General features: G+C 41.5%; 1 protein-coding gene across 5 annotated transcripts in view; it reads right to left on the bottom strand.

Annotated features, from left to right (window-relative positions):
• The window catches only part of ZDHHC2 (zDHHC palmitoyltransferase 2), a 90,585-nt gene that overhangs the window by 17,718 nt on the left and 49,462 nt on the right, over positions 1–23,405 (bottom strand). For all 5 annotated transcript variants that reach the window (XM_075258782.1, XM_075258783.1, XM_075258784.1 and 2 more), the window contains exons 4-8: positions 12,869–12,989; positions 8,561–8,630; positions 6,597–6,629; positions 3,322–3,442; positions 1,658–1,790 (exon numbers count right to left, since the gene is read on the bottom strand). In XM_075258782.1, coding sequence (XP_075114883.1) covers positions 1,658–1,790; positions 3,322–3,442; positions 6,597–6,629; positions 8,561–8,630; positions 12,869–12,989 — 478 coding nt within the window. The remainder of the gene's footprint in view (positions 1–1,657; positions 1,791–3,321; positions 3,443–6,596; positions 6,630–8,560; positions 8,631–12,868; positions 12,990–23,405) is intronic.

Here is a 23,405-nt window from a genome sequence, read left to right as displayed (position 1 = left end):
AGATTTTGCGTCTTATGAAGTGTACACAGATAACTAACAGGGCAAGTACTCTGACATTTTTGTATCATGTTGGTATTTATCATTTTGTGTGTTGTCTTGATGAGTTCACTGTCTTCAGTTTTTCATTTTTTTCAGATTTATGCTCCCTTATTTGGTCCATTACGTCTGCAACAACATATGCTTCTTGTTCGCGGAGGAATTTTTACTATTTATTTTATTTTATATTTATGGATTAAATATTATATGGTTTTATACATATTTTGTGTGCTCACCTCACTATTTTTTCACTTTCACTCGCACTGCGCACTTTCACCCATCACTATTTTTTTATTTTTATTATTTTTTATTTTTTTTATTTTTATTGCATATTGTGCTTTTTCAATCAATGTCCTTTGTTTGTTGGACATCCTATATATTATATTTTATATGAGTACACTATATGGTTCAAATCATGTCACTTGCTTATACAATATAAGTGTATATTACTTTTGTTCACTTGCCATATATATTTATTCGTCCAGTTTTTTTATTCATATAGTTATTCCTTTGGCGCATATGGATTCGGTTCTTGGTCTTCATATATACTAGATTGGCCACTTATCTACATACCCCTGTTTAAGATCTTTTAACATCATGTACATTGGTCGGGGTTTCACGCGTGCGCGAGCTGAGCTGCCACTCAGACCTTTGTATATGGTTTTGCTCCGTGACTCGCATTCTCTTCTTCGCACATGCGCATTGATCATTTGATCGCGCACATTTATTTAGTTTTTGCGCATGCGCGAATCTAGCGGCCATTTTACCTTGGTCCACAAATGTAGTTTTTCCTCTAGTGGCTCAGATTCTTTATTCGCGCATGCGCACTGACCATCAATGCGGCCATTTCCTGCAGTATTCTCCTTGAACAAGGTTTGCCTCCGTATGTATGGGCCATATTATTGTAATTATATATTATTTCACACAGCTGTGTATTGTAGAGCACTATATATACCCCCATGATGCCCTAGTGCAATATCCCTTGACAAAGCCCTAACGGGCGAAACGCGCGTCGGGTGTGGAAGTGGAGTGGGATATCTGGCCTTAGGGCCTATACGGTCTGTATGCTATCACCTTTATTTTTCACTTTTTCATCTCTTATGGGCCTCTAGGTTTTTTACATTGGCAGGTGGCTAGCAACTGTGGTATGTGGCTGTTGCAATTCTAGCATTATATTCTGCCCTTTCTGTGCTGCGGTTGTGATATATCTGCTGCTTATATTTTTATATACATCTACTACCTTTGGCCTATCATGATGTTTTTTATATTTGTCTTGTATTGTGCATACTTACCGTAGTCCCTATCTTCACTCCTATTTATTGGGTATTTCAGTTCCCCCTCCTTTGTATTTTTGTTTTTTGTTATAAGTTGTATTGTCTTTTTTAATAAAGATTTTGTCACTTTTGTTAAAAATTTTGTTACCTGGTGGTTTTTATGGTTTTCTGTTGAATCACACCAGAGGTTATACCCCTATGTGGTATATTTTTGTATATTTTTTAGTTTTTTTTTTACCCAATTTCCATTGAACTTTTTTCATTGTAATCACCGGGGCAGGGCCAAGTCAACCGATACCAGTAGTTCCACTGAAACCATTACAGAGAGTGATAATACTATGACTTACCCAGTGTTGAGCGGTTTTTACAAACAAGCCAGCAATGATAACCAAACAAGGAGGAAAGACTAACAGAGAACATGGCGGCAGCAAAAAACAAAAACATAATGTGGAATTTGGCTTGTGTGTCAGGCAGACCGTTCTGTAGGGAGAAATAAAAGGGAATGGTCAGACAGAGAAAGGGCAGAATAAAAATACATTATCTATTAGAAGTTCTGACCTTTTCCATTTCAGAGGGAGCAGAAGGGAAGCTGCTGAGCAGTGAAAGGTCATCATTAGCACAGGGTATATATGATACAAGGGCTCCAATTAGAACAGTCCGCATATAGATTTTTATGGCAATTAAGTTTTATATGAAGATGAAAATACATATTTGGTAAAATATCACAGACTGCAAAACTAGATCCACACGGTTATAATACACCAGTATTTCACGGACCATAGACCATAGTCCAACAGCTCGGATTTGTGGCTCTACAGCCAAAGGATGTGAATCAAGCCTAATATTTGCAAACGGTTCCAAAGCATAAGGAGGGCACCAAAATGAAAAACTTTGTCGTAAAGTTGTGGGCCAACCTTGATATTTATTGGAAAAATGCCTATAATTCAGGATGTTTTTCCTTCTCATCAGATATAACGATGAACTTTTTCACACGGGGTGCAGTATGGCATATTTTGGTCCTAATTCTGACACGCGTCAGAATAGGGCCAAAATGCGCCTGCCACGACTGTCGCGGCTTCCTGCTCCAGAGTAGGCCCAAATGAATGAAATGAATGGGCCTAGTCCGGAGGGTGCTGCCGTGAGGAGGACGCCGGGGCTGAATCAGCCGCTGAATCCGCCTAAAGAAAGGGCAGCTCGCTTCTGTTTTCTGTGAGCGGCAACATGCCGCTCATGGAAAAAAAGTAAGCTAGTGGTCTACACAGACCTCTATTGTGAGGGGGTGGATTATGATGTGGATTCAGCGCCAAAATCCGCCCCCTCTTGCCCCGTGTGAACGAGCCCTTATATGGAGACAAACTAAAGAGTAGTTTAAAAATAGAATTTGGAACAAACAAAGCTCAATACAGTTTGCTCCTCTCTGTTCTACTCTACGAGACAATCTAGTAGACATCCGGTATGTTATTGTCGGCCAGATTTGGCCAGCAGGCCACGGTTTGACACCTATGTTCAATGGAGTAGTCATCTCTATGAGCATGGCCAGTATGCATAATATATAGCGGAGCTGAAAATCTGTCAGTTTGTTTTGGATAAGATTGTGATCTTCTCACAGACATGGTCTTTTGTAGGTTTATAGGTTCTCATTGTAATATTTAACATTTTTTACTATTCATAGATGAAATGAAAGGCAATGTAATGGCAGAAAATTACAGACTGCTCAAATCAATGTTTTACAGTTATTATATATTAAGCTTTCCTTACGATTGCAAAAAATATTGCAGTTTTCACACTGACCCTCAAAACAGTCTGACACTTCCTGTTCTGTAGAGAGTACTTTTCAACAGTCATCTCAATATCATTACAGACAGGATCACCATTGTAAAACTGGAGATGGAAAACACATGATCCAGATTAGAAGAATATACTTTAAATTATAAGAAAAATAATAAGGGAATATATTCCCTTTTGCTCAGAAATAAGCAATGCTTTCAGATAGATTATAAAAAAAACTTACTGTCCAGAACTTGATGAAATACTGCAAATCTGTGGCAACAATAAAAAGGCAATACAGTAATGAATAGGCCAAGAAGAGTAAGAAGAACTTATAATTGGAGAATCCAACGCAGTTGTTAACCCTGCAGTAAAAACAGAAGAAGGAAAAAGCTTTTACAAATTACTAAAGAAATCACTACAAGAAATGTAAAACACACTATAACAACCGATCAATACAAAAGACTTTCACAACTTAAATGAGAAAATCTTTAAAACTCAGCAAAATTGTTCATTATTTCTAAATGCATAAATGTTAAACTTTTAATTGTCTACAAATTTAAATATGGTTAATTTTGTCAGAAACCCCCTTAAGCTTTAACAAAAAATATTAAAATAGTAATTATGTAGCTTTCACTGTCTGCTGTCAGGGAACTGAAGCATTCATTATTTACAGTCAGTTGCTGGAAACCTGACCTGATCATGTCCAGATGACACAGCAGAAGGGCTTACTAGTATACACCAACCAAGCCATGCAGCTGGCTGAGCGGCACACCTAATAGACTCATTTGCATCATGTGAATTCACTAGAAAACCGCTCGATGTGCCTTTCATATGGAATCACCATGGCTGCATACAAAGAATCTACAGTGCACCTCTCATGTGGACATAGTCTATATGTGAGCTCTTGTGGTTACTAGCTGGGCCTCAACTGACCAAACATTGATGGCATTAATAAGGGATCTATGTACTGTGCAGTGGCTGCAGCTTAGTCCCCATTCAAATTAATAGGAGCTGAGCTGTAATAGAATGGCATGGCCACTGCACAATGTATGGAACCATTTGCTTCCATATTGTAGAGAACAGCTGATCAATGGGGGTACCAAGCTCCAAACTCTCACCTATTTTAAATTAAAGTGGACCTTTCCCCAGCTTCAACTTTTTGCATCCTTGAATATGTGCCACTCTATTGATTCCGACACAGATGGAAATTTTTCCTCTAGCCCTCACCATTCCAGAGCAAATAATTTTGTTACTTTCAACACAATTATGCTCTTTGCAGTTAGGTGGGTGGTCCCTGTCTGTCTGCTCCAGTCCAGGACTGCCCACCTGACAATAAAGAGCCTAACTGCATTAATTGCTTGGGAATGGTGAGGGCTACAGAAAAATTTCCAACTACCCCAGAGTCAATGTATCAGTGAAGGATGTATAGAGATGGATTTGGTGGAGGTAGTAATAGGTCCTTTTTAACATAAAGATCCTGGACTACAAAGATAGATCCACAGGGTTTTATAGCCATCAGTAGGTTTTGGCTGGAATTTTCCCTAAATACATTTGCAATTATTTAGCAGAATGGTTGCCTTGGATGGTTTAACATTGGGATAGATTCTCCATTTCCCCCATGTGGCCTGGGGTTGTGCAAATAAAAAAGGGACCTAACAGGGGTCTTTGTCACATACCACACTGAAGACCGAAAATCTTGGATCTTGCTCTACCCTACCATATTTTATGTACAGTGAAGTCTCTCCAAAAGACCACCTCTTTGAGAAGACCACTCCTTATCAACTGGATTTTCAATTTTCTATACGAGTCATCTTCTTTGAGAAGACCACTTTTTCATGCAATTTTGGGTGGATGTTTCAAAGAGGTTTCACTGTATATGACTTCTTCATTACTTGGGTAAATCTGCTTTTTCATAGCAATTTTTTTAATATCATGTTTAAGCTCATGGCTGTGTATATGGCAGGTTGTACTTCTTGTAATTGAACTACTACACAGTCCAGTCATATTAATGTGACCACCGCCTTCTTTTGACGCCAACGTTAAATAACCAATCGCAGAAGGCACATGTCATCAGCCATCTGGGTGCACTCATCATTGTGGAAGGCACGATGGATCAACACAAGTATGCATCTATCCTTGCGGACCATGTTCACCCCTACATGCAAATTGTTTTTCCTCAGGATGATGGCATCTACCAGCAGGACAATGCGACGTGTCATAAAGCTCGCAGTGTATGTGTGTGGTTCATGGAGCACCAGGATGAGTTTACCGTACTCCCTTGGCCAGCAAATTCCCTGGACTTAAACCCAATCAAGATCAGGTTGTTCGCGCCATGGATGCTCAACCGCGTAACCTAGCTCAGCTGGCCACAGCACTGGAGTCGGCATGGCTCAGCATCCCAATGAACATCATCACAACATCCCCTCTCTTCCTGCACGTCTCGCAGCAGTCCGCTCTGCGAATGGCGGTCATTCTGGATTTTGACAGGTGGTCACATTAATGTGACTGGACTGTGTATTAGTTCATTATTCTCATTGATTTATTGGTTATTTTTTATCTAAGGTTAATAAATAAAGGCCGTGGCCAATTCATTTTTTTCCAGCTAAAAAGCATTGTGTGTTTATTTCGTTCATGTTCTACCTTAATAGATTTTAAAATGATTTATAATCCCATTGCCTATTTTAAGAATAGATCATTAATTTTCAGTATCGGATCTCCCTATTAATAACCAATTTGTTTGCGACTCACTCTGTAGTTGCTCCGTGTGGCCTTATCCCTAACTTTTGTCATGCATGAACAAATCGAAGACTTTCAGTGTGGTGGAAACACTATTAGGTTAGCCGAGGACAGGATCATTACATTTTCTAATAGTATAGGACAATGTGCAGCCTACCAGTGTCTAAAGGCAGCACGTAAGCAGAATGTCATTGCTTTCCTGCTTATGATGATAATTGCTGCATATGCCAACTTCAAAAATAAACATAATAAGCCGCCTCAGTGAATGTGGCTCCGATTCAGCCAGACACATTACTTTCCTTATGACTCACATGATAAAACTCATGTACCATCGCGCTGTGAAAATCACAGAAATATTCACAAGGCGTGAAAAGCTTCTTGTACTCAAAGCCATGTTATTAGAATTTATTATTATAATTTCTACAATCTCAAACACAGCCGGGAAATTGTCAAACCAGAAGCAGCTTATAACTAATAGGTCCGTATTCTGTTCACACATCTAAAAACTGATAATTAAAAAAAAAACAAAAAAAAAAACTTTCATTATCAAATAAGACCGAAAGGGTCTTAAAAAAGGTTATTTCTTGACAAATACCTCGAATGGAAACCTCCAATGTGTAGTATGTCACTGTACAGACATGTATTGGCCACTAACTCCCCAGACACCATACAGTAAAGGTTTATATGGTAGCTTAGCAGACTACATTACCAAACTACAAAAAAAAGATATGGTGATGCAGACAAATAGTCATTTCTAGGAAATGTTGTGCTGCTACATACCAAGGACAATGATGATCCATTTTCAGAATGCACCTATAGAAAATGAAAAAAAAAGCAAAAAAATAAATTAATAAAACGTACATAACCCTACAGTAGAAGATAATCAAACACAACTAGAACCTTCTATATGGTTAGGGTCAATAATACCCTGGGGCACACACAAATCAGACATAGAAGGTTAGTTTTCTACTACCATCCTTCATACAGAGGGCCTTCACTAATTCAATAGAGGAGCTGATAGCCCATTCTGACGCCCCCGGTCTCTTAATAAGGCATTATCTGACGTTGCTGTTGGTGCATCCTGGAGGTGACCATAAAGCCAGCCATTCATTCATCTTCTCCATACACAACACCAACTTTTAATCCGTATATACACAAGCTGTTCATGCACCTGTGAGGAAGGCCACATCTGGTATAACCCTTGTCTTCCCAGTGGTCATTGCCCAATAACAAAAACATTGACAGTTCATAATGTGTGGAAAGCAAAGGTGAATTTGGTGCACTGCCTTCTAATATTGGTGGCCTATCCTTAAGATCAATATGAGATCTGTGAGGTTCCTCTGCGAGAGACCCCTGCAGATCAGCCGCTCACAACAAGGCTATCAGTAATGTTTACATGCCGAGAATCGCGCTGTTCACTTACTGTACAAAGTGTAGCTGTAGTATTGGCTGCCATATGAAGTCTATGGCTCAGCGCCGCAGTATCCAAAGCCACTGCTACACTTTATAGGGTACGTGAGCCACGTAGCTTCAAAGTGAGTCTATCATTGGAGATTTCCAAAGTCTGTACAAGGCTGTACAAAGTCTATTCTAGTCCTACCTCTCTTTCCCTCCTGCTCACAGCCATTTTTGAAATATATTGTTTTAGGCAAATATGTAAATGAAGCTCAGAAAGCACAGAGGGCATTCCCCTGTGTTCCGAGCGCAGCAGTATCATACCGTTGATGCCGCCTCCTGGGCCGTTCCTTCATGCAGATTAGCTCTTCTCATCATACTCTATACTGCCTATGCAGCCAACTCTGTCTTCAGCGGTATCCAAATCCCGTGCATGCACTGTATGAACAGTCACTTTGGGTTTGGGCTGAGCGTACAGCGCATCATTATATTATTTTCCTACAGCAGTGAACAGCGCATGCGCAGGATTTGGATAGCGCTGGAGACAGAGGGATCTGCATACTCAGTGAAGAGGATGACAAGAAGAGCTAATCTGCAGGAAGGGGATGTGAACGAACGGCCCAGAAGGCAGCATCAACGGTATGACGCTGCTGTGCTAGGAATACAGGGGGAATGTCCCCTGTGCTACCTAAGCTTCCTTTACATATTTTCCAAAAACGCTATATTTCAAAAACGGCTGTGAGCAGGAGAGAAAGAGAGGTAGGAGTGGAACAGCCTATTCCAACATGGGTTTACTTAAAAAAAATTGAATCCCCAATGATAGACTCCCTTTAAGCACATTACCAGAAGTCAGGCTGTTCAGGAGCAGCTGATCTGCAGGGAGCTGGGTGTCGGACCCTCGCAGATGTAATATTGATGACTTATTCTAAGCATAGGCCATCAATATTAGAAAGTAGATAATGACATACAAGTTGCAGAACACTAGAAATGTATAAGCCATCAATGTGTGCATGAAAAACTGTGTAATACATTTCCTTCTTTTCGATGGCACTCAAGTGTTTCCGTCCTCATTCATGTAGGCTGTATGAAGCACCCTTGTGTTGTGTCAGGTATAGATTTCCTCTCCTACATAACCCAATTATTCACTGGGGCTAATTACAGCTTTCTGGCTTCCATTCAATTCAAGGAAATCAACATCAACAAAGACCAGCGCTGTCAATATGCCATCCAGCTGAGACAGACCACTTCATTGAGAGAGGCACACACTGACAGCAATAAGAGCTCGGCTTCTCCTACATCTCCGAGGCTTCTAATCTTCAACAAATGATCAGAGAGAAATGGGTTCATACTTATCACAGACAGAGCAGTGATGACAGCGGTCAGGCTTCACAAGCTGGCATCTGTCACAGTATCTGATAGCTGCGGAAAGAAAGTCAGGGTTAATGCGCATTTTGGCAGCAAATTCAGTCCATGGATTTCAAAGTTTTAAGTAGATTCCATCGCTGTCCAGGATCTTATTATATTCTCACTATCTTTGTTCTGGCAAGGGCTACCAGTGTTTTATAGCAACGTATCTCTTAGTGACAAAGTGAAAAGCTGAGAATTTACAGCATATTGTCACACTGACGCTACAAAGTCAAAGGATATTAAAGGCACAGGGGATTGAAAATAGGCTTTTACACCAAAACATGAAATACTATAAGGAAAATAAATAATAAAATATTTAAGACTTTGTATGAATTGTTAACCGAAGGTATTTGAGAAATATTTTTTTTTTACTGAAGAACCAACCCAGTAAGAAGTTCATCACTGCAAATAAAAAATGGTGAAAATTGCTGGCACCCCTAAGATGTTGCGAACATACAAAAAAATGCCTAAAGTAGCTTAAAGAGGACCTTTCACTATTTTTCACACAGGCAGTTCTATATACTGCCGGAAAGCTGACAGTGCGCTGAGTTCAGCGCACTGTCGGCTTTCCCGATCTGTGCCCGGTGTGAAGAGCTTACGGCCCGGTACCGTAGCTCTTCTATGGTCAGAAGGGAGTTTCTGACAGTTAGCCAGAGACGTCCTTCTGCCTCGCGGCGCCTATTGCGCTGTGCTGTGAGAGCCGGGAGGAACTCCCCCCTCCCTCTGCTCGCAGTGCTCATCCATAGACGAGTATTATCAGGGAGGGAGGGGGGCGTTCCTCCCGGCTCTCACAGCACAGCACGATTGGCACCGCGAGGCAGAAGGACGTTCCTGGCTAACTGTCAGAAACTCCCTTCTGACCATAGAAGAGCTACGGTACCGGACCGTAAGCTTCACACCGGGCACACATCGGGAAAGCCGACAGTGTACTGAACTCAGCGCACTGTCAGCTTTCCGGCAGTATATAGAACTGCCTGTGTGAAAAATGGTGAAAGGTCCTCTTTAATGGCCACTTTCAGACCAATATTGACAAACAAATGTACAATAAAAAGATATACAATTTTCTTTTTTTATGTAGATTGTGAGCCCCACAATATACTTTCTGTATGAATTCCTCGCGGTTTTCTAGATCTCTGCTTGCTGTCATTCATTCTGCTTACCTCTAGAGGATAAAAGTCTGACCATGGTCATGTGATTTACGGTCCATGGTCATGTGATGACGAGCGGCACCTGTGTACTCATCACATGACCATGGTCAGAGTTTTATCCTCTAGAAGTAACGGAATGAAAGTATATTGGAAAATTGTATATCTTTTTATTGTACATTTGTTTGTCAATATTGTTTATCTGAAAGTGGCCAACCCTTTTACCACAAAAAAAAATCTAGCACAATTTTAAAGATCACTTTCCTTTATATATATATTTTAGTATCTTTTTAAATTGGTATAATTTCTTGACTACAATTCTACTCATCCTTTTGTCAGCTACCTCCTTATGGACACAGTCCTTGCCATTCCTTAGGGCCAGTTGCAGACGACCGTGGTCGTGTTCAGTGTCCTAACCGTGTATTTCACGGATGGCACACTGACCCATTCATTTCCGTGAATTACACAGTCACATGTGCGGGCCGACAGTCCAGGCCACAAAATAGATAACAGGTCCTATTTCTGTCCTATTTTGTGGCCCTTGCTTCCATGGCTCTTATTCTTTTAATGAAAGGAGTTGTGGAAGCATGGCCTGTGCATGGGGTCATCCGCGTGCCCCCCTATGTGCCGCCTGTGCCTTTAATTCACTCCCGGCAACACATGGTCATTTGCAGCCCGCCTAAGGCCCCGTTCCCACGGAGTAATGCGCCGCTCATTCTGACACGTAAACACGTGTCAGAGTGAGCGCTTCAAAACAGAATCCCATTGAGTTCAATGGGTGCCAGCTTACGCGCGCTACACATTGAAATCAATGGGAGGCTTTTTAACCCATTGATTTCAAAGTGTTTCACCTGCGTTAAACGGAACCCATTGAAGTCAATGGGATTCTGTTTTGTGGCGTGTTACTCCGTGGGAACGGGGCCTAAGGGTGCAGCATTTTTTATAGTTTGTTTAGTCTTGACATTCCAAAAGCCTTTTTTTTTTTTTTTTTGTCAACATAACCATATGATAGCTTGCATTTTGTAATGCCACCATTTTTGAAACTTTTGACTTCTGTAATTTATTTTAGCAAATTCACCATGTTTTTTTGTTTTTCTATGGGGGGGGCATTTTGTTTTGTAAGGCACTAAATAACATTAACATTATTATGTAGATCAGTAAGATAACAAACTTGTGAACAACAGCATACAGTTTTTTATGTTTTTTTTTCTTTTTGCATAAATAAATAAATATATATACCGTATTTTACGGACTATAAGGCGCACTGGACTATAAGCCGCATTGCCCATGAGCGCCTTATAGTCCGTCTCGGTTCATATATAAGGCGCACCAGACTATAAGCCGCAGTCCGGTGCGCATTATATGTTATTGAAAGCGGCGGCAGGCAGACTTTGCCAGCGGCCGCTTAACCCCCCGCGTGCCAGCCGCTTCTATTGGAAGCGCTCGGCAGGCGAGGAGGGGCTCTATCAGCAAAATCATGCTGATAGAGCCCAACCGTAAACGTTAGATTAAACTACCCCTCCCCCCCCCCCCCCCCCGTTTTAAAATAAAAGCCTGAAATAGAATGTGAAACTTACCGAGCGGTGCAGGGTGGGCGGGCATTCAGGCCTCCTCTTCCTCCGATGTTCCGTCCTCCTCCGGCGCTCGCAAGCTGATAATGGCCAGGGCACATGCGCAGTAGCCGTAGTAGAAGCATTATGATATTGCGCATGTGCCCCGGCCATTATCAGCGAGCGCCGGAGGAGAAGGACGGAACATCGGAGGAAGAGGAGGCCTGAATGCCCGCCCTGCACCGCTCGGTAAGTTTCACGCTCTGTTTCAGGCCGGCGTGACAGCAGGGCTGCCGGACACTTCCCATTCATTTCTATGGGAGCCGGCATGCGAGCGCTCTCCATAGAAATGAATGGACTGCTTTTTTCCATTCATTTCTATGGGGAGCGCTCGCATGCCGGCTCCCATAGAAATGAATGGGAAGTGTCTGTCCATTCATTTCTATGGGGAGCGCTCGCATGCCGGCTCCCATAGAAATGAATAGGAAGTGTCCGGCAGCCCTGCTGTCACGCCGGCGTGTACGGCTGTGATACATGCCGGCGTTCCATAGTGTGAATGCACCCTTACAGTGCCTTTTATGTATGTATGGAAGCGGCACGCAGTCTTTGCCGCCGCTTCCATCCATATATAAGCCGCACCGGACTATAAGCCGCACTTACGATTTCTGAGGAAATCGTAGGTTTTTATGTGCGCCTTATAGTCCGGAAAATACGGTATATCTATGAGACATACATAAGATAGTTATAATGCAAAAAGTGGTACATTCCATTAAATACGTTTTAACATTTTAATTAACTTTTCATTTATCCCACTTGGCGACCTGACCAATGTGATCGCTAAATGTAACATAACATAAGAGTGTTAGAGTTGGTTCACACTACAGTTTTATAATATCCACTGCTCTCTTCTGTCACAGGATGAGAGCAATAGACATTAAATGACAAATGCAGAGGGAGCTCCTTCTGGCTGGATCCATCCCCATATACATATAACACATGATAGATGATGGTCACGTCAGGGTCACGTTTTTACTTTTCAGATGGAAGAGAAAGTTTTGCATTCAGGCCTTTTTTCTTCAATTACAAAAGCAAACAAGTGTATTTTTTACATTATCGTCTATGGGAACGGACGCAAACGGAAAGTGTTCTTCACATTATAGCCAATGGTAACAGACATAGGGAGAGGCAGCTGTGTCTGTCACTTTACCACTAATGTCTGTTGCTTTCATCCCATGACAGGTGACAACAATGGACTGTAGTACCTATAGTGTGAACATAACCTTAGATTTTTTACACTGTGAACGTGTTTTAATAGTCCATAAGCGTGAAAATAAGAATTCCTCCTATGGCAAGCATACTACTAAAGCATCAGAAGAGGCTCTCACCTCTAAAAGTCCCTTATCTCAGATTCCTGGACCCCTGTGACATGGGGGAGCTGTAATACTTACATTTACTGCAGTTTTTTTTATATTTCGTTACAATACAAACACATTGTAGCAGCAGATATATTTATATGATCCAACAGAGAACCTGTCTGCCTGGATGAATTACATACCTCCCGACATTGTCCTGGTATAGACAGGAAGGTCCTTGGCTAGTCTTCTGAGGACATCTTGCTGAGATTCTCCTCTGGGTTCTCGCTCTATAAGTTCTTTGTCAGCATAAGACAGATGAAACTAAAACACAAATTAACAGTAAACCTATAAAACAAAGGATCGGGCAAGTGAAAACCAACTTCCCAATCCTCTCTCAGCATCTACTGTTGAAGGACAACTAGGGGGTCCCTAAACACATTTCATAATGATTTCGAGTACCTGTGGTTACAGATTCCATCCAAAGAAAGTCTCATTTTTCCCACAAAAATGGGACTTCCATTAAATAGAAGCAAAAACTGTAGATACTTGCAGATAGTTATGAATAAACTGTAGAGAAGCCAAAGCCAATATACATTAAATGCTTTTACATAATATATTAAAACAAACTATGCTGCAAAACCATACTGCAGAAAACCATAGTACCATGACAGGCCAAGATGAGAGAACTCCTTGACGCTGAGGTCCAACATTGCGGAATTGCAGCTTTTTTGGTTGCAGATTTTACTGCATGAAGGGAAGAATAAAAGCAATTCCTTTATATTTCCTATTCCTTTTGTAGCCACTCTTGGCTTTGGCTCAAAAAAGCGCAGCAAAAGTTGCAACATAAAGAAGCTGCATTGTCGCAATGTGGGGCCTCATCCTCAGAGAACTCTACCCAGGATCCAAACAAAGAAAAAAAAATTCCATATGACGCCTCATAATATAATCAGATTTTTCTGGGTCTTCTTTAGATTTACATCATAGTTACAGAGAATGAAAAATGAATGATAAAAACAAAAGGTACCCCTTTTTAGGGCAGTACCCATGCACCCCTTCCAATGCTAGTGTGCATTAGCCAGGAAGTATGTGAGGAGTGGGCTGAAAGTAATCTGCACACCTTTTCTCTATACAGAGTGTGTGACTATTTTGTTAGAAGAAATCCTGCACATAACCAACCATATGAAACAGATAAGACATATACAGTAGTAGTGATAACAGTGCCAGCAGTAGTGCCAATAGTACCAGCAATAGTAGCAACAGCACCAACAGTAGTGCCAATAGTACTAGCAATAGTAACAACAGTACCGACAGTAGTGGCAACAGTACCAGCAATAGTAACAACAGTGCCAGCAGTAGTGCCAATATTACCAGCAATAGTAGCAACAGTACCGACAGTAGTGGTAACAGTACCAGCAATAGTAACAACAGTACCGACAGTAGTGGCAACAGTACCAGCAATAGTAACAACAGTGCCAGCAGTAATGACAATAGTACCAGCAATAGTAGCAACAGTGCCAGCAGTAGTGCCAATATTACCAGCAATAGTAGCAACAGTACCGACAGTAGTGGCAACAGTACCAGCAATAGTAGCAACAGTGCCAGCAGTAATGACAATAGTGAATATGAAAGTCCAGCTACGCGTTTCGGGATCCACTCCCTTCCTCATGGCCATGAGGAAGGGAGTGGATCCCGAAATGCGTAGCCATTATCTGTTATGTTGACCTCTGTAGTCACGATGTGACTGTTTTTATTTTGAAAAAATAAAAGTTAAATTTTATCCTTCACGTACGACTGATTTGTAACGAGCTGTGCACCTGTGTGTACGTCACATGACCATGTACTTTATATTATCACATGACCATGGTCATTATTTCCTGCACTAGAGGTAAGCAGAATGAATGACAGCAAGCAGAGATCTAGAAAACTGTGAAGAACTGATACAGAAAGTGTATTAGAATATTGTATAGCTTTATTATACAAACAGTAACATTTGTCTCTCAATACTGGTATTGGTCTGAAAGTGGACAACTCTTTTAATCTATCGACTGCATGTCAGCGTTCAGGACTCTTGCAGGACAGAAGTCTTTAATATTGGAATCTGACAGCTCTCCCCCTTCATAATATTTAGATGTAGACAACTCATCTTCAGGCCTCTCAGGGAACTTACAGTCAAAAAAACCTCCTATTATGTAGGTCAATACTAACAAACTGTTATTAAATACATTCTGCTCATTCAATACACAAATACATCAATCGTTACAGCTATTTGTGTAATGCAGGATGGCACATGGGTGGTAATGTTTGTCTTCCCTCTGGCAGATAAATCCAGCAAAAAGTGAAGACTTGGAAGCTCAGCGGTTTCCGTTTCTGGCATCTGATTTCCATTTAGCAGGCAGAGTAAATATTTAATGCTGCATGAGCATTACTAGACATCTATTTAATTCGATAGGGGAGAGTTACATAAAATACCAATGTCCACCTTCTCAGAGTGCTCAGTATAAGGTTATACTTCCTTACTGAAAGGAAGTCTGTCAGGTCCAAAAAATGTCTTCTAAACCAGTAACTGTGGTATGTTGGGACTTAGCAGCAGAAGCAGCTTTGTGCCAATAAACCTTATGGAGCAACGCAGAGATCTTCTTTTTTTATGGCTACATAAATCAGCCTGCAAGTGAATCAGGGGAACCAGATTTGCCTACAGACAGCTGCAAGTATTCCACTTCTCCCATAGAATTGGTGTCCAAGTTTCCATTTCAGCTGGGACTTACATTTTAAGCATCTACCTGCATCATGGTTATCTCTAAGCAAATTTGGTAAATCAGTCCTGCGCTCAATACACTTGCAGGCTGATTTGTATATATCTATAAAAAGATGGTTATCACTGCATCGCTTCAGTTTGCGGCCATATTTCTGCTTCTATTAAAGCAACAAATATGGAGCTGTCACTGGTTTGGGAGGCATTTTGGACCCAAAAGATTCCCTTCCACCAAATGCAGAGTGTAATAGATGAGGCACATCCTATTAATATTATAAAGGTGAAAGTTTGTGAATGTTTGGATGTTTGTTCCTCAATCACACAAAACCCGCTCCACCGATTTGGCTGAAATTTTCCACAAACATAGTTACTACACTCGATTGCGCAATAGGCTACTTTTCGTCACAATAGCGCACATACGTTTTTCTCAGGACCCCCACAAAACCCAAACTCACATAACTATATCTGCAATCTCACACGCTTTGGACCATAGCAAGCCACAAAATTCATATTACGCTCTACAGCAGAGGTCGGCAACCCCTGGCACACGTGCCAAGAGTGGCACTCCTGCCATATTTCACTGGCACGCCAGCAGCACAGGACCTGCAAGAGTTAAATGAAGTCGGAGCGTCCCTTCAGTGCTCTGCTAGAGCTGAGGCATAAGGACACTCCCCTTTGAGAGGGGTGCAGGAAACCCAGGGGGTAGAGTTTAATCGCTCAGGTCTCTGCCTGCTATAGTGATAGCTCCTGCCGTCTGCATCCTGCAAAGGTTCCCCGAGGAGAAGAGGAAGCTGCTAGCAAAGTGAAAGTAAGAAACACACAGGTCCCTTCCTTTAGTTCCTATTCTCATTAATGTCAGGCATTTGGGGTTATTAGTTTAGTGTTAGTAACTCCATGTGCCTCACATTAATAGTAATAAACCCCATCATGTCCCTCATATTAACCCCTGTGTACCCCATATAAAGGTTACTAATATGTGAGACATATGGAGGTACTAATAAAAGACCTCAATAATGAAGATACTTAATTATTACCTCCAAGTCTCTCACATATCAGTAAATCTTACACAAGGGTTAATATGAGGGACATGATGGGGTTAATTTCTATTAATAAGAGGCACATGGAGTTACTAAACTGTCATACACAGGGCCAGACTTTTACCTACAATTGTGGATACAACTATGTTGCTGTACATTTCAATGGGCCCATACACATAGATCCTGTTTTTGCGGCTGTGTGTCCGGGACAAATTGAGCTGTAAAATATACAGCAGGTCCTACATTTGTCCTATACTTTTCCTACACCTGTCCGTATTTGCAGCCCTGTCAAGAAAACCTTACCCGTGCCTGTATTTACCCACTTCTACAATCACTGCAGACGAAGTCGCGGGTACCAGCTAGTTCCTCATAAGTCAGGAACATTCTCCAGGAATCCATGCATTACTCTGAAATCTAGGCCAGCTCATAGACGATTTCAGGCATCATCTATGACAGATAGCTGGGGTAAATTATGAAAAATCTAGCAGGGGTCCTGCCCCCAGCAGGACCTTGGCACACCTGCGCTTCACAAAGCAGTGATAGGGGTGTAGAACCCCCCCCCCAAAAAAAAAAAAAAAAAACAAAACAAAAAAAAAAACAGTGTTTACACAAATCACAAACCCCTGGTTTGCAACTTTTTTAGTCCAGAAAACTGGCATGGGCAGATAATAACTCTGCCATATTGAGTTTTTGTTGCTGCACATTTTACTGCAATAATTTGAAGGAAGGAGTCACTTCCAAAGTAATGTAATGGAAATGTAAAGGAAGAACTGAATCTTCTCCAGATCACTCAAAGAAACACGGCAAAATCTGTACCAAAAAAGCAACTAAATATAAATGGGTTATCCACTTTCTAATATTGATGGCTTTTCATGATATCATGATATCGCAATATACCAGCAATATATCAGCACTGTTGCAGTCAAGCAATGGGATCCCGAGTACAAATACAGGGGCCACATTTGCATGGTGTTCTCCCTATGTTTCAGCTGGGTTTATCACAGAGCTCCATTCTGTTTATTTGGCTTCCAATAAAACTGATCCTAGTGAGTATGTGTTAGATAGGGAATTAGACTGTGAGCCAAATTAGAGTTGGTGATGGCTGAGAATATTGGCAGTCTCTACAATGCTGCAGAATATGTTATCACTATACAAGCAGCAGGTTATAAAAACACATTTTTGGATTATTTTCTGTTCATCAATGGAAGTTCTACTTGCCTGGCTACTATTAAAAAAAAACAGCTGGATTAGCCTAAATGGGCCCTCAAGTCCACTGTAATCTGTCAAACCCTAAATAATACATACATTATCATTAATAACTACTTACCTGTCTCTAACCTCCCTTTCATCCCCAAAATCTTGGACCGCCTGGTCCATTCTCATCTACACCGCTATCTTTCTGCTAACTCTCTTCTTGACCCCTTACAATCTGTCTTCCGTAGTCTGCACACTACTGAAACAACCCTTACAAAAGTCTCCAATGATCTCTTGACACCTAAATCTAATAGTGACTAGTCTCTTCTTATTCCTCTGAATCTCTCAGCAGCATTTGGCATTGTTAACCACTAGAGATGAGCCGATCCGAACAGCACGCTCCCATAGAAATGAATGGAAGCACCTGGCACGCAGACTTTGCCGGCGGCCGGCCGCTTAACCCCCCGCGTGACAGCCGCTTCCATTAATTTCTATGGGAGTGTACTGTGAGCGTGCAGTTCGGAACGGCTGTTCCGAACAGTGTTCGCTCATCTCTATTAACCACCAACTCCTCCTCAGTCTGCACCAGTCATATGCTCTCTTGGTTCTCCTCATATCTTTCACATCGCACTTTCAGTGTATCATTTGTAGACTTTGCCTCTTCCCCTTGCTGTTTGGGTTCCTCAGGGCTCGGTCCTAGGCCCCCTGCTCTTCTCTCTCTCTCTACACAGCCCTATTGGACTCACCATCACCAGATTTGGCTTCCGGTACCATCTTTATGCTGATGACAGCAACTATATACGCCATCCTGTAACATCACTGCTGCACTGATACAGTACACCAATGACTGTCTCTCTGCTGTCTCAAATATCATGTCTTCCCTTTATCAGATTATCTGAAACGTAATCTCTCAAAGAATGAACTACTGCTGTTTCCGCCATCTAACAGACCTAATCGTGATATCTCCTATTCAGTCTTACCATAACTACTAGGCAGTATGCACGTTGCCTCGGGGTTATGTTTGACACAGACTTTTCCTTTATCCCCCATATCTAATATACTTGCATGCTCATGTCATCTCCACCTCAAAAACATCTCAAGAATCCACCTTTTCCTTACCATGGAAATATAAAAGACCCTAATTGTCGCCCTGATTCACTCTCACCTTGACTAGTGTAACTCCTTACTAATCGGTCAACCCCTTACTAAACTCTCCCCTGTTTAGACTGATAGACTGCCTATTCAATACAGAATACAATAAAAATCAACATTTTCCCCCTCATCTGTCTATCACTCAACCCATGCTCTTTGTTCAGTCAATGACCTAAGATTAACCTCCTCTATTATTAGAACCTCCCACTCCTGTATACAAGACTTCTCCCGAGCTGCACCACTTCTCTGGAATGCTTTACCTCAAACAATCAGATTAACTCCCAATTTCTACAGCTTCAAGTGCAGAGTAAAGACAAATCTCTTGACCAAGCCTATCACAAGTCCTAATCTAAAACCTTCCACAGTTAGAATCCCTAAAACGAACCCTCCTTTGTTCACGTCCCCGCATTATTCCACAGGACACGATCTTGTTGGACTGTAACCTTATATGTCCAGGCACCATCTGCACAGAAAAGGACACGACTGGTGGCGGCTCATACAACTTATTTATATGCATAATAAAAAATAACCTTTATCACAAAAGACGCCAGGACCACTGTTAATGGTACCTCCTGCTATCACTTGTGTCACCCCCTCTACCTCACACATTGTAAGCTCTTACAAACAGAGCCCTCAATCCCATTCTGAGAATTGACTTATTACTCTGTAAAGTCTCATTCTGTCTGTACTTGAACCCTACAATTTGTTAAGTGCTGCAGAATATGTTGGCGCTATATAAATAACATTTATTAACATATTATTTTTATTTCTGCTAGGGCTCTTGAGGACTTTTCGCTAACTGGCATTACCTGAGCTACAAATATTAGTCATATCCATATATGAAAACTTACCGTAGTTTTTTTGTTTTAGCCCTTACGGGACAGATTTACCACCAGATTTGTCCATACGTATCTATCAGTAGTGGTGTGTATAGCAATGCATAAGCATACTAGACATACTCAGCAATATGTCAGTTTGCAGAAATAAAGCTTTTTTTCTTTATGCGAATGAGCTACATGGTGCATTATGGGCTTTCAGGAGGCTCAAGCAAACCTTTTGTGTAACATATAGTTCATTTACATAAATAAAAGCCTTATATCTGCAGACTGACATATCGCTGAAGAACAGGCAAGGTATATATAAAAAGTTTACATTGCATTTCCCTACACACCGCCGCTAATAGCTACATATGGACAAATTTGGTGGTACACTCCCGTTGCAGTGTTTTGCATTTATTATTATTAAAGGGGCTGTTATTAGAACGTGATCCATCGGGCCATAAGCACATTGTGCCAAGTTTCATTGCCAGCACACCTCACAGCAAAGCATTATACAGCATTATATGATATTACATGGTACTATATGGTTTCCATTCAGATGAATGACTGTCCTTGTAATTCATACAAGATGGCTTCAGCCTGCCAAAATAGGAACAGCTCATATAAGGCATCTCTTTGTTCGATGTCAATAAGCCCTTATGATAAGTTTTATGCAGGCAGATTCCACCTCAAAATCCTCCACAAAAAATGACTGACCCTCTCTTCCATTCATTTCAATGAGAGTCAGTAGCAGATTCTTCCATCTAGAGGGAAATATAAATGATCATGTTTTATCTTCAGGTGGATTCTGCCCAAAAAATTAATGAGAGGAAGAAAACACTAGGGGTTTTAGGAGACAGAGCCGTGTGTGGTTGGCAAAAACTATTTGCAAAAACTGCTTTAGGCTAAGGCTCCATGGGCCGTATCCGCAGCACTAAAGCGCTGTGGGAAGAACCGCTGCGTGAACGCATTGCGGTTCTTTCCGCGGCGCTTTGAAGAGAAAATTCACAGAGTTTTCCTCTCCGGACTTTCTCTTAACATTATATCTAAGGGAAAGCTGCCGGCGTTTCCGTAGATATAATTGACATGCTGCGATTTACAAAGCCGCAACGGCTTTGCAAATTGAAGCGTGTCTGCACTGCGTTTTTTTCTGCAAAGTAGGCATGGGATTCGCATGAATCCCATCCACTTTGCAAGCACTGTACAACGCTGTGATTTTTCCCACAGTGTCTCCGCTGCGGGAAAATCATGGCGTTTACGTCTAGTGGGGCCCCGGCCTTAAAAACCTCTTGCAGAGTATGTTCACTCAGAGTTTTTGCAGACGGATTTTGACGCGGAATCCGCCTCAAAATCTGCCTGTGAAAACGTCTTGCATTCATTTTAAGGGGAATCACTAGCTTTTTTTTCAGCTAGCGGAAAAAAGAAGTGACATGCTCTATCTTTCCGTGGCTGAGTCAGGCGGCTCGAGACACCCCCCTGATTAGGCCCATTCATTTGGGCCTAATCAGGTGCGGGATGCCGATGCACTGCATCAGCATTCTGTTACGGCTAGCCGTGCGGAGAAGTCATATGGTGGAAAAAGTTTCTGCCGTGTGAGTATACCCTAAAAGATCACTCAAAAATGCTTCAAAACTCTGTGCAACCACATTATTATTTGTTTTAATAATAACTTGCTGACTAAAGGTACATTCAGAAGACCATAAAATGTCTGTATTCCTCAAACAAAAACCCATCCGCGCAGGTGTGAACTGGGTCTTATACAATCCACATTACGGTTGCCAATCCCATCCATACAACGAGTCTACTGGTCCGAAATAGCAGCATCATAAGGATCTATGATGTATGTTCAGCTCAACAGATCAGTGATCAGGGTGGAGTTTGTGGCTGTAATACAGAACATATACACAGTCCGGTCATATTAATGTGACCACCGCCTACTTTTGACGTCAATGTTAAATAACCAATCACAGAAGGCACATGCCATCAGCCATCTGGGTGCACTCATCATTGTGGAAGGCACGATGGATCAACACAAGTATGCATCTATCCTTGCAGACCATGTTCACCCCTACATGCAAATTGTTTTACCTCAGGATGATGGCATCTAGTAGACTAGTAGGACAATGTGACGTGTCATAAAGCTTACAGTGTACGTGCATGGTTTGAGGAGCACCAGGGTGAGTTTACCGTACTCCCTTGGCCAGCAAATTCCCCGGATTTGAACCCAATTGAGAATCTGTGGGACCACCTCGATCGGGTTGTTCGCGCCATGGATGCTCAACCGCGTAACCTAGCGCAGCTGGCCACGGCACTGGAGTTGGCATGACTCAACATCCCAGTGAACATCATCACAACATCCCCTCTCTTCCTGCACGTCTCACAGCGGTCCGCTCTGCCAAAGGTCGTTATTCTGGATTTCGACAGGATTTTGACTGGACTGTGTAATATAGGCATATTATGGTTGTATGAATGTGATCTAACAATGTAACACAATGCACACAATACAGTTGCCCCAAGAGGGTCCTGTTCTGCCTTACTAAGTCCATATAACAGAGTTCTGTGGACAATGCTGTGCCCCCACCACAATAAAATACATGAGCTGGTCAATAAATTACAGAAAATGAATGTTAGTTACTTTCTTCTATTCTTAGACTAGAAATAAGCATTACCATTAATAATCATTATACCTTCTAGACGGAGGATCCCGTCAATCCTGGTATTATGCGGTAACGGGGAAGCGGCACAGTTTGTTATTTACAAGTGAAACAGCTGAGCAATCCTTTCTCGCTACATCAAAGGGAACAGATATGGAATAAATTGCCTCTGGGAAGAGCGTCCATCGAGCGTGCCAACAGAGAAAGTATTTCTACAAACAATCCCAGATTCAGTATAATTTCTTCATCAAAGGAACAAAGCCAAACTGTGTAATACTCAGCCAAGGCGACAATGGAATGCCAGGCCAAGATCTGACAAGGAAAATACTCAAATTAAATTACCGTATTTTTAGAGGTTTCAAAAAGGATTAAACACAAGAGCTGCTTCTCGAGACACCTCCAATATATTACAAGGTAACAGCTATCTAATCCTCCAGCCTCCTCCAAGGAGAGAAGTTGTTGAATTCTCTCCAGGAAGTTTTCCTCTGTATATACATATTCAGTAAAGCGCCAACCTATTCTGCAGTGCTGCACAGAGATTGTCATCTATCACATTGTCATATTGGGACTCACAATCTAAATGCTAAATTAACCCTTTAGAGTGTGTTTTGTTTTTTGAAGAAAAGAGGAGCATCCAGAGAAAATGCATGAAAACACGTAAAGAACATACAAACGCCATGCATATGAGATAAAAGGTAAGATTACTGAACACGCTTGATACACGAGAAGTGTATGTCCACATGAAACGGATTCCAAGATCAATGTATCCACATGACTATATCTTTGAAGATGCTTCAATAAACAAAGAATTTCCATTATCTGTTATGGGTGAGTGCTATAGGCATCTTTTTCTAGATAAGCACTTACAAAGAAACACTTAATACAGCACCAATACTTAATATATTAATACTGGTCTGTTAACAGGGTTGGGCACCAGGGAAAAAAAATTCTTAAGGCGTCAAAAATAGATTAACCACATGAAAGACGTTCTCACCTTACATGAATCCTTTTTTCAGGTACCGCACTGTTCTGTTTCCTGGTCCCTTCTGACACACAGTAACCAATAATCACCAGTCAGCCACTGGCTGCAGTAGTGACTTGTATTACGCCCGGTTCCGTCTGCACTCGGG

Source organism: Leptodactylus fuscus, chromosome 1 (genome assembly GCF_031893055.1).
Source record: "Leptodactylus fuscus isolate aLepFus1 chromosome 1, aLepFus1.hap2, whole genome shotgun sequence".
Classification (NCBI taxonomy): Eukaryota; Metazoa; Chordata; class Amphibia; order Anura; family Leptodactylidae; genus Leptodactylus; species Leptodactylus fuscus.
The sequence above is the reverse complement of the archived record's forward strand: the minus strand, read 5'-3'. Positions and strand labels throughout refer to the sequence as shown.